The 12,796-nt window shown below is 34.2% G+C and overlaps 2 protein-coding genes across 2 annotated transcripts; both read right to left on the reverse strand.

Moving 5' to 3' along the window:
* Window positions 1–443: 443 nt before the first annotated feature.
* On the reverse strand, window positions 444–2,804 carry LOC119076678 (probable cytochrome P450 9f2). Its single transcript, XM_037183575.1, has 7 exons — window positions 2,478–2,804; window positions 2,207–2,385; window positions 2,116–2,148; window positions 1,476–2,051; window positions 1,203–1,416; window positions 948–1,141; window positions 444–884 (listed from the first exon to the last, which is right to left on the reverse strand). The coding sequence occupies exons 1-7, from the start codon at window positions 2,678–2,680 to the stop codon at window positions 694–696; spliced, it is 1,590 nt and encodes a 529-aa protein (XP_037039470.1). The 5' UTR covers window positions 2,681–2,804; the 3' UTR covers window positions 444–693.
* A 2,662-nt stretch (window positions 2,805–5,466) lies between these two features.
* On the reverse strand, window positions 5,467–6,622 carry LOC119076721 (multiple inositol polyphosphate phosphatase 1-like). The gene is made up of 2 exons (XM_037183640.1): window positions 5,799–6,622; window positions 5,467–5,732 (listed from the first exon to the last, which is right to left on the reverse strand). The coding sequence occupies exons 1-2, from the start codon at window positions 6,293–6,295 to the stop codon at window positions 5,690–5,692; spliced, it is 540 nt and encodes a 179-aa protein (XP_037039535.1). The 5' UTR covers window positions 6,296–6,622; the 3' UTR covers window positions 5,467–5,689.
* Window positions 6,623–12,796: the final 6,174 nt, after the last annotated feature.

Consider the following 12,796-nt stretch of genomic DNA (forward strand, 5'->3'; position numbering starts at 1 on the left):
TAATTTTTATTTAAAGCTACCACATTCGTGGTCGTTATTGTGGTCGTACATTTTTCAAAAAGGATTCTGATGAAAAGATACCATCAAAAATGAAATACGAAACACTCAAATGTAGGCTACAATTTTTGCTAGGTACCAATCAATAAACATTCCGAAGGTACAAAACTTTATTTTACCTGGAAAACATACTAGTTCCAGGGGTGGTGTTATCTAATACGCAGAAAAAATTCAGTTCAAACGAATACACAGTTCAAACAGAGCATAATTGCTCTTCCCTTTCCCATGGATCGCGTGAAGCGAAAGTGGAGATGAAATGCTGTTTCGACCTCCGGATACAGTGGCGGTCAGAGGTTAGCGTGGTCTAACCATCTGCAGTCGTTTCCACTGGTCCGTTACACGAGACCTTCGATGACGAGAATATAAACTCAGAATTTGATTTAGTTTTTAGTACAATTTATTTTTTACTCGTGGCAGATGGACCAATAATAGTCAGACGGTAAAATACAATTTTTGTTTTTGTTTTTAGTACAATTTATGTCATCGTACAACAAATTCAAAAATGAAAATTATCTCGTAATCAATAGAAAACATGAACACTCTCATTTTTCCATCACTGTACATACAATGACACTGGTACTATAAAATGTAAAGATTTTTTTGGCTACGAACAGATGATAGCACCAATTGAAACTTTCACTTTCTCGGTTTAAATCCAACCCAAACTCCTTTCTCTGCCTGCAATTGTGTTGGATTGTTTGAGAGCTTTAACGGAATCTGAGTTTTTTCCGTCGGCACAAAATCGAAGTTCAGCAGCAAATAGTAAATGATCGTTTTCAGTTCCATCAGAGCGAATCTAGAACCGATACAGTTTCTGGGGCCAAGACCTAATTCACAAAAAATAAAAAAGTTGCTCGTTACCATACTGATAGAGTATCAATTCAATTTACCGAAAGGTATGTACGTGTCCGGATCAATATTTCGACGATTTTCCTCGCTGAATCTCTCCGGATCGAATTTTTCCGCATTTTCGAAGTAGCGTTCGTCATGATGAATACCGTATATCGGGATGTAAAAGTTCTTTCCTTTTTCCATCATAAACTTAGTATCGTCGTACTGTATTTCGTAATCCTTTACACAAAGCCTGTCAGTGAACAGAGGTCAGAGAAATATTTTGATTGAATTTTTCGAAAAATGTCGAGTACCTATCTACTGCTGGAGCTGGAGGCCAGAGCCTTAGTGTTTCACACACAACTTGATCCATGTACTTCATTCCTTGAATCTGTTCGTAATTAACTTTTTTCCCGTCAAGCGCTCCGTTCATTTCGTCGATTTCATCCTGAAGTTTCCTTTGTGCATCAGTATTGACCATAAGTTCGTAAGCCATGAAAGTCATCACAGTCGATACAGTATCGAATCCTAAATGATTTTAATGGCTGTAAGGTAAATTGTTCTGATCAGAGAGGTAAGACTTCAACCTGCAAAGAAGAAGATGAAGCACTGTGCATACAAGTCGTCATCTTCCCACTTTCTGGTAACTGCATTCTTTCCGACTTGTGATTCCTCAACGGTGGCGAACCCTTCAACAGTCTTCTTAGTTTCCAATTCTTTTTCGTGCGTCAGTTTGCCTTGTTTGGCCTGAATCAGCAAATTGATCATGTCGTGCCGAATAATCCCATCACGTTCTCGAATCCTCATAGTCTCGTTGATAGCTTTCTGGAAAAACTCGGTAGTCTCTTCATCGAAGAACTTAATTTTTAGTGCGCGCATCAACTTTGGTGCCGCAAAATATCCAACGAATTTCAATGTAGTGAGGAATGAACTGAAGTTCGCCACCTTCCCAGCGATTCGATGAAAATCATTTGTTGGATGTGCGAAACTGTTGACCTCGATGCCGAAAGCGCACGTAGCAATCGTATCAACCGTAAATTTTCTTGCCAGATCCTTGAATTCGAAGCAGCTCTCACCGCCATTCTCTATTTGTGTTTTCAGAGTAGTAGCAACTTGTTGACCAACAGAACTGACAAATTCAAACATCTGACGCATCTTGCTTCCTGCATTTACAAAACAAAATATCTAAGTTTCTCTATCTGGTTTAAGTAAGCTCACCAGCTTAACCTGTAAATGCTGGTGATAATGTCGCCCTCATATCTGATAAAGAAAAATTCAATTCAAACTTCAAGTTCCTCCATTCGAATTCATGACAAACCTCTCCACTTCTGCCCTTGTAGACTGAACAATGCCCTACCAAACAATGGATCAACATCTTCACCTATGAAACTTTTGTGATCGGCAAATGAGTCGAACTCCTTCACCGTCAGCTTTTTCAGTAATTTCGGATCACGAACCACAAATGTCGGTGTCGAAAACTCAAATAGACCAATCATTCTAGTAGAGAAAAATGAAATTCCAAATTGAGGAACAAAATAAGCGAGTTCAAATGTGTTTCGGTTGATTTTCCATCATTCGTTCATCCTTACTTCGCGTCCGGATATTCATTGTACCAATTTCTGATCGTTTCCGTTAGAGGTCGGTTTCGCAACAGTAAATCATGTCTGGATCCAAACAGAAAGGCTGGCTTCAAAAACGGTATCCCTTTTCTCACAAAATAATCGTCTTTGTGCTTCAAACGCTCGTACAGCAAAAACAGAGTCACAATTATTGCGTATAATAATAACAACATTGTGAAATGACCACGACCTTGCGAATAAGATAGACAGTAAATGTATGTCTCGTAATTGATAAAATAACCAGTTCTTCGATACTTATGTCTATACACTTCAAACACTTAAGACGAACTGACTGCGAATGAAATTCCGTAGTTGATTTTATGAAGAACAATAATCTTCGTCATGTTAAGACAAAATTACTGTAACGTTGAATGAGCGATAAATTGAGTTAATTCTGCTATTTTAAGTTCTCCGAACGAAATTTCTATTTTGAAGTTCAAAGTTCCTGTTAGTCCGATAAAATATTAAGAATTTTCTTACACCAAGTGGTTGGGTATTCCAACTTCAGACGCACAGAAATCATAGACAAATAAAGTTTTATCCACAGAATGGAAAATCGACGATTTCGGTAATATGACGATAAAATTGGCAAATCATAAAAATTGTAAAAACTTGATATCTTACTGTGTTGGTTTGGTATATAGTAACTTTGTGATAAAAAAAATTTGTTTGTTTTTTTTTTCGGATCGAGTTTCACACCGAAAACAGTTTGTCATCGTTGTCATGCTAAATATAATTGTATTGAACTCAACTATAACGTTGATTTTGTAAACGGTTCAGTAGATCTACTCAAGTCAATCAAACTTTTTCGCGTTTTTGGGTAGAATACCTTACTTGATAAAATGGGATTCGGCTTCGCCTCGGTTAGGTAAATTTCACAGAGGAAGTACCATTACCATTGCTTAGACTCACTAAGTAAGCACTGTGCTATTTATTTATTGTAAATGTGAAAATATACACAATTGGTATCTCAATCATCTAAATGGAGTAAAACACGCAGACAGATCCGTTGTCAGTAGATATTAGTGTAGTCGATAACGCAAATTTTGTTAAGGAACGTTTATCGAGCTAGTTCCGGCAAACGAGTGATGGGAGTTTGTTGTGGACATCGAAGAAATAGTTTTCTGAAAGAAAAAAACAAAATATTCCACCTCACCCTCCCCAACACTTCAAAGTTAAAGTGCAGAGGTGCCTTTATCGAATTATTGACAGGGCTGTGTGAAACGGAGATATACGTGTGATAGCTCATTTTAAAGGTTAAGGTTCAAAGTAGAAGAATCAACCCAAGTGGCATATGTGTGGCTTATGATGGTTTGAAAAAAACTTTCATTTTTTCACATTCAAACATATCATCGGCAACATGACTAACGGGCGTATCTCTGATATCTTTTTTTTTCGTGAAAGGTAGTATCAAGTTATGAATTTTGAACATAAAAAAAATTCAGTGAAATCAGCACTTTTCGTCGTATTCCCTAGAGGCTTTTCAGTTTTTCCACAATAACTTCTGAGCCGTATGGCCGTAACACGTCATGTCGAGCTCAAAATTCATTACTTTTTACTACCTCTCAGGGAAAAATAAAATTTTATCAAAATCGGCTCAAATGTCTTACAAATTTTGTTTAAAAAAAGCTTTTTTTTCAGGTTTTCGACAATATCTTTCGAACCATATGGTTGATTATTTTAACGTCGGGCTCAAAATTCATAACTTTTCACTGCCTTTCAACGAAAAAAAAAAGTTTATCAAAATCCAAGAAAGAAACCACGGACTGGCCACGAGTTAGCAAATTTTGTGATCAGCTGAAATTTTATTTCGACTATGATTCGCTAGACTTGTTCGTGTGCAAATCGGTATAGTGTTCTTAGAGCACTGTATCGAGTACCACTGTCGCCATGGCCTGATGAGAAATGGTATTTTCTCTCAGATCGAAACAGTGGTCGAATGTCTTATGTCAAAGCACCAAGCAAGGTAATAGAAAAAAATAAAGTAGGTAATTTTGGCAGTGTCAAATGTCATTTTTATTTTATAAGATTTTTACACTCTTAAAAATGCGGTAAGAGCCAAGATATATTCGAAAAATAGGCACAAACGTTATTTCAATGAAAATATGATCACTGAAATGTACATTATTTTAACAAATAATCTAACATCACGTTAGCAGTCTGCATACAAATAACTAAATTACGTAACTGAATGTAAATTCTTTAATAAAAGTTAAATGAAACCCTTTCGCAGTAACCACTTTTTCGTTTTCAAATTTGCCTCCAATGGGGGATCTCACGGCGACTCCTGTCTAATTTAATGTAAATGGCAATTCGTACTAAAAACCACTCTATTTGACACCAAAAAATCTCTATTACTCTGCTAGGTGCTTTGCTCATGTTTGTTTTATTGTAACTGTCAAAGTCTCAAACAGTTGGTAAGGAAAATCTAACTTAACAAGCTTTCGTGAATTAAATTTTCGCTTTTCTTCGACTCGACGTAAAAGTTATGCACTTCTTAAAGTACAGTGTGTCGAGGAACTTTCGGAAAGTCAAATGTTCGATGACTTATTTGGCAATCTTACACATTAGAGGTGACCCATGTTTCATGTTTGTCTGACACTTTTAGTCATTGCAGTTGTGCGATTATACTGAAAATCGAGTGTTTAACTATTTTTTACTAGTGGATCGAAATTTGTGTCTTCGGCTCAGGCTGAAAGCCTCTCACTAGTCAAAACTACAAATTTTCTACCAGGTACGTAATATACTATTGTAAAGTTGCAACATACCAGTTATATAAAGGAAAGCAGGTGTAATTGAAGTCCGAAATGTATTCGGCCCTTCGAGTCTCGAGTGTACCTGTAAAACTATGTTAACAGTCACAAATGTAAAGTGGCGTAGGGGATGTTACAATGTATACTCATGTTACCAGCCTTGTTTGAATTAAGTTAGTGCATTCGCTGCGTTGGTGTTGGCAGACTCATTCAAATATAAGTATAGATTATTGAATCTCCAACATTAACACAGAATTCAAAATTTATTTGGTGCTCAACCATTACACAAAAAGGTCACATTCACTTCAGTCACTACTGCAGTAGTATTCCTCACAGTTAGCACCAATGAATCGCCGGAATCGATCCAAAAATACACTGACTTTGCATACTCCTGTGTGTTGATCACAACCTGGTACAAGGATAGGTCGTTCATTCAAAAGGAAAACTAGGTCGTCGTCGTTCGTCATCACAACTGCAATGGTTGAATGAAAATTACTAACCTACGTCTATGGATGGAATGTACGCTTTCGATTCTTACTCGTAACGAATAACCACTAAATTTGTCCCTAATGGTGTCATTACACTCGTCAACCAATTTCTTCCTGATTGCTGGGCGTAGTTATGCTGATGTATTGGCCAAGTGTCACGGAACGAACCCAATACAACCATCATCGTTTGTATCAACTGTCTGTGAGACATAAAAAGTCTAGCGACGACATCGTCATCATTGTTCGAATCGATGAAATTCAGAAGGTCTTGCATGACACCACAGTTCAGATTCTCCACCAATCGTTGATTTCTTACGCCATAACCGGTATAGTGAAAGTGAAACAAATCGTCATGGTATTCAAACAGTAAATGGTGAGTTAATGAAAATGGAGCACACCAGACCGAATCACCTCCAGTCTCAGATCCTGAAAATTCAAACGTCGATGCCGTTTCGAAACGACACCATTCCCACATTACATAAACAGTATCGAAACTTAACGAATTCGAGCTGTGAAACCCCAATTTTCTATTGACGTCTGCCAACATTTCTTCGACCTCGGGTCCTTGACGAAGTGCCAATTGTTGATCAAACCTATTTTCCACTTCATCTAAAAATGCCGGACAAACATCAAATGGCCTCAGAAACCAATCCGTTTCGGGTATGTCTTCGTAGATGACATTTTGTGCCCCAGCACCGAAAAGAGCAGCCGCAAACGCTCTTAGAGATGTGTTGGTGCGTTCAAGTTCAGTATGACGGAAAAGGAAGCGATCCGGGTCATATGTTTCGGTAAGAATATCTGGGAAAAGCTGCTGTAAACGCCGTGCAATATTCTGATTTGAAATAACACCCGCCTCTGTACTCAAACTTGAGAATTAAAATTCGTTGGTCTAGTCCAGTTCTGAATAGCTTCAAAATCCTGCCGACATAACATTGTCCTCCCTGCGTTGTAGTTACTTTCGATATCATCTTGAATCTAAGGTATTGAAGCTCTTATTGGTACCACACATTCTACACACACATTTATGTCACTCACCGACGATTCGGCAAACTCTATCATATCCTCCATCAAATCAGGATGAGGAAAACGGCCGCCATATCGTCCAAGAAACCATATTTTCGATGCGGTGCAGGCTACACAAAATTTTCATATAAAACATTTCTCACACAGAAAGTGCTACTCACTTGATATGTAAGGATTAACAGTCGTTAAATTGAAGCGACGAATTGCTTCGTACGAGGTACTGACCGAAAACATATTTGTCATTGAACGAATCGGGTCCGTAATGTAGCAGAAGAACGGATTGTTTATTGAAACACCAGCATTGGCCACAATGACCAACACTAACACGCCGAAAGTCACGGAGAATTTCATTGCAGAACGGTGTCACTATTCGGACTGACAGAATTCATACGAATGCAATGCGCCTTTTATATTCAAATCTTATCGTCAGCCCCATGTGCCAGCTTGAAAATAATTTTTATTGCCTCTCTCGAATACTAGAATAAGATCGAACGACAATAAACATTCACACAAATTAATCAAAGTTATCAAGGTACAGACAGGGATTACGACAATCTTCCGTCGGTTTACTGGTAATGTTATCGATGCTGATTCAGGTATTGGTCTTTCCTATAGATAACCCTTTGCACATAGCTTATCGTGGTGCACTACGATCTTCTTTGATTAATTACCTTTCATTATAAATAAGCTCGACGTACCAATCTTCAAACGATTAACTAATGTAACTGTAAACTCTCACAATCGGGGCCTATTTTTTGAAAATTATTTTTAAAATTAAAAAAAAAATGGGTTTGCACACAATAATACAATCAGCGACTGTTTAATTTGGTCGGTGCAAGCAATATCAATGAAAGTGCATAGGTATGGGCGATTCTTCAAAATCTGTCGATTTATCTTGAACGTAGGTATTCATTGTTTAGAATTTGAAGTGAAATTATAAGAGAAATTGAATCAATGGAATGAAATCTGAAATAAAATTTTGGTGCCACGACTGGGACCCGAACCTAGGATCTCCATCTTGCCGAGGTGTTGCTCTAACCATTCATCGGTATTTTTTTTTAAATCGTCTTATCCTCCGCTGTGACATTAGACCATAGCTGATAGTTTCGATTCAATGAGCAATAGATCATCTTCAAGGCCGTTTGAAATGCCATCCACGTTAAAAATAATGTCATTTGAACGACAGATTTTGAACCACCGCCTATTCTACTTTTACACAGGATTTCAATTTATTACTCAAATGGCAGCTCTTTTGACATAAAAATTTTGGTTAAATAAAACGCAACGAAACTTACGTTTGAAAGAACTTGAAGATTATCTATATAACGACATCCAATGAAAGTATAGTTACATTGTTACATTTTGAAATAATGTTGACCTTACTAGAGAGGTAATATGGCTTTTCCGTCCCTAAGGAATTTTCCCCCGCTTTTGGACAAAAAAAAATTCAGAAAAAGTGAGAAAATTTTGGAAAATTTGAAAAATGTTTTCCAAAAAGTAGTTCATGTTAATCTTGCAACTACTTTGTTGATTGAGACTGAAAAATGTTCTGTTTGACACCTGTGTGTAAGTAATCACTTCAGCAACGTTGAAATATTGCTTTAAGCCCTTTGGCAGACGCAGTAGATCTGTTCATTTGAAAAGTTTTCTAATAACTAGACTGTTATGACGAGAAAATCTTCTTTCGTTCAAACTTGCCTCAAATGCTTCAAATAAAGGAGATTTTTTTTATTTAAACGTTTGGCAGCTCCTGCAAGTTATTTGTACAAACTCAATTTCCCCTACAAAACACTTCTTCGTCATAACAGTCTCTAGACAACAATTTTATACCTTCGGAATTTGCTGTAGATGTTGCATAGTGGGTCAGACATTACTCGGATGCCGTTGGTCGAAATCATCTCTGGATTCCGCTGCAGTCACTTCAATGAAAGTGATGCGGCAGGAATGGTGTCGTTGAAAACACATTAGTAAATTGGGTCTATATTGAGGAACACCACAGCTCTTTGCAGGTGGTGCTGCAAGGCTGTAAACTTTGGGGAGGTCACGCAGATACAGATACGCGGGTGACAGCCTTGGGTAATAGTTCGTTGCAAATTTTGTTAGCGAAGACAGTCAGCGAAAAACAAATTTACTTTTTACTTAATGAGTTTTCTTTTTATTTCCTGGATATTATTATATTTCGATACATCTCTTATAATTTGTAATTTTTAAGTTTGTTTTTAAATTTTTTTTTCTCTTTTCATTTATAATTTTACACAACATGGATTTGAAGCGGCATAAATTAAACATTTTCTTTTGATGTTTTCGCTTGCTTGTTTATCGTAAAATTCTTCTTTTTTTTCTTTAAATAAATTTCTTCTTTTTGTTGTTTTCTTTTTTATTGTAGATTTAACCTCTAAAAAACTGTAAAAATGAAATTTTTCCGAAAAAATTCATTTTCATATTTCCACCAAAAATGCAGAGCGATCAAGAAAATATTGCTTCCCAGCTTACTATGTTGACAGGGTAAACGTTTTTCGCAAGACCTGTTACTGAACGAATATATTAAACAAAATAATTGGTAACTATTTCAATAAAAAAAAACTTAACTTCCACATCTCTTTCGGCTGCCTACTGCAAAAACAAAATACTAGAGAGTTTATCTGTTGTCTGAATATCTTTAAAGGTTTGAGTCATTTTTGCTAATTGAATGAAAGTTTTAGCATGCTGTTAACGAGAACAGTATCTTGGTGTTTATCTCGTTTAACGGAGGAAACAAAAGAATTTATGACAAACGAGAACATTGTCGACCAGAAATGTTAGACACATTCGCTAAGTTTACCTGGTTGAGTGGCTAAAGACTTTTTCGTGTTCATTGAGCAGCTCTTCGACTTATAACAGTTTTTCTTTCTCTATAAAAGTTAGATAATAAAAATATCACAATTTGTTATCAATCTCAAATACATCAACTAATAACCACTCAATTCACCGAAATTCTGTTGATCGAACTATGGAAATCTGTTCACATTGATTGCAAAAATATATTGTCAGATCTTGCTTTCGAACAGGTCTTCCAAATCGTGAACGAAAAAAAAAGGTCTAAACCAGGATGAAATCTTTTGCTTTCGTTGAATTTGAATTTGCAGCTGTTTTCGTTCAATCCAGCAAAATGGCTGTATAGGTTTTAATCGGAGCTTCGACGATTTTACCGTTAAAAAGTTTATAAATTAAGATAAATTAAAAATTGATTCTACTTAAACAAGAGAAAAGGCGTTGTAAACGTTCCTTCATTTGCTTAATTCTTTTTTTATGTTATAATACACATGCAAGTAATCGGTCAGTTTATTTAAGTTAAACGAAAAAAAAATGGTAAATATTTACGAAGAGAAATTTATGAATCTTAGGTACATATGGCTATCGTAAAGTTTAAGTTAAATTATATTCTCTAACAAAAAAAAATGTTTTTCATTCCCACCATTCGATTTATGAAACGTTGTATTGTAATTCATATAATAATCTAGCAAAATTCGTCTCGTCCGGACAGTGGGATCGACATATAAGTGTTACAAAACTATTAATAAATAAATTAACGGGTCATTTCTAGATATAATAATGGATAAAAAGGGGGAGACGGGGAGGGATGTTTGCAAATAAATTAAATTAGCTAATCATTTTAGTGTGATGATGAAAATGGAACAAAATTTTCGGGACCGTTCGATCTAACATTTTCCCACTAAGAATATGTCGGTGAATCCACGCCATTTTCAGTGTTCATATACTGCATAATTGAGAATGAAATTAAAATTGATAGAACTGTCAGACAATTTTATCAAAGTTTATCAAAAATAATGATTTTATGAACACAATGTCTGATGGGCTAGCTGTAGTTCAGTAGGTCAACACAGGGCCTATTATTGGTATTTACCGAATTTACTGAAATTTATCGATAAATTCAGTAAAAATTCGGTAAATTTCATTAAATTCATTAAATAAATTTATCAATAATAGGCCATGAGTTAAATTTAAGACAAAGAATGGAGTCACCACCCTTAAACTAAATTATAAGTTGTGTGTGAATTGTTTCTTTGCCACTAGAACTCAACAAGCTGGGCCTATTTTCGAGAATAAAATTTCTTTGAATTCTTGAAGTTTGCCGAAAATTCTTGAAAATTCATTTCGAGAATTCCAACAAATTTCGAGAATTTCATCAAGAATTTTTGAGAATAGGACCTGCCAAGACGTTCAACGATATACTGTAAAAATCGTACTTCATAAAATAAAAACTACAATTAGCAACTGACTGATTTTACAGTTATTGGTTCGACTCCATCTAGGATTATTCAGTCATTAAAACGAACACGGTTGAGTATATGTTCACAGTTCAGTCAACTTTTGACACTTCATTCGTGCTACATACTTGGGAATATGGACAGTATTTAAACGGACGGGAATCCCGCTATCGTAAAATAATGTTTTATCTATTAAAAACTATTTCTTCTGTTGTATGTTTATGTTCAATTGATATTATTTTCTTCGACTCTGCATTTTTTTGTTTCTTGCGTAAAGAATTGTTTTTTAAAATAATTTTTTTTTTAAATCGTTACGAATACGCATACCGTAAGAAATAAATGTGTGTTTTTCGATTAAGTAAAAGTATATTTTGAATCTTAAACTTTATTACAGAATGAAGTTAAAGATTTTTTTTTTGAAAATTTTTAAATATTTTTTTCTTTGCAAATTTTTTACATCTTTATTTTGTTTTTAACTTATTCCATTTTGTATATATAACATTTAATCTCGTTTTTAAAATAATTCATTTTTTCTTTGCAATAATTTTTGTTTTTTCTTTTTATTTTCTTTTTTTTAATAATATATATTATAGATTTCTGTATACTCTCTCTCTCTTTCTCTCTTAACATTAAAATATAATCTTTTTTTATCGCCATCATAATTTAAATGTTTTTTTTTGTTTGTTTGTATTTTATGTGTTATTATATGTGTGTATATATATGCTCTTAAATATTGAATTTATCTTCCATTCATTTCTGCATTTATTATTTTATTTTAAATTTCTTCTCAATAACTTACCGATAAAAATTAACTTTAAAAACAAATAATTCAATAAACATTTTTCTTTCCGTTTTTAACTGTTCTGTCTATTTGATTTCAATGTTTTTATTATTATTCTTATTGTTTTATTTCACTAACTTGATTAAATGGTTGTGTGGTTCTTTCATATTTTTTCCGTTCTTTAGTTTCTGTATTTTCTGGTCTTTAAATTTAACTTTTTGTTTTTTCTTTAAATATATTCCTTAAAATAATTTTAGTTTTTTGTATTTTTCACATTTCTTTTTCTTTTTACATATGAGGGAAATTGTTGTTTACTTAGAAAGGATATTGCAGAAAGATTGTTCATGTACTTTTAGTGCTTATTTTATTTATATATTCATCATCTTAGCATTTTTTTAAACTTAATTTTTTATTGTTTTCAATTTCTTTTTTATTTTAATTATTATTTCACTTAAATACTTTCCATTGAACTCATGTTATGATCCCGAAAATAATTGATTTTATTTTGTATTTTCTTCAAAGTAAAATAAAAATCAAATTTATTCAGAGGAAAATATTTTTTTACATTCAGTTTTCTTCCTTTAAACTAAAATATTATATTACAACGGCCGGCAAATTTTGAGTGTTTTGGTTAATATAGTTTGGTTACAATTTTCGTCATTTTGTTGGATTTTGTTGGTTTCCATTTTTGTTTGTTTGTTTCACTTAAATCATTTTGCATTGAGACGACCAACTTAATATCATTTTGCTTTTTTTCTTGTTTAATTTAAATTTATGAACTAACAATTTGTTGTTTGTTTTTTAATCTTTTAAATTCAGCTAATATATTTACGGAAGCAGAACATTTCAACGACAGACAATTTTACCATTTGTATTTGTAAAGCTAATTGTTGTCAGTGTATTTGTATAGGAGGATTGCATATAATTTTATTATTATTTATTACTGAGACGTTAAAAATGGATTGTTTTATCTTCT

Source organism: Bradysia coprophila, unplaced genomic scaffold (genome assembly GCF_014529535.1).
Source record: "Bradysia coprophila strain Holo2 unplaced genomic scaffold, BU_Bcop_v1 contig_232, whole genome shotgun sequence".
NCBI classification, from domain to species: Eukaryota; Metazoa; Arthropoda; class Insecta; order Diptera; family Sciaridae; genus Bradysia; species Bradysia coprophila.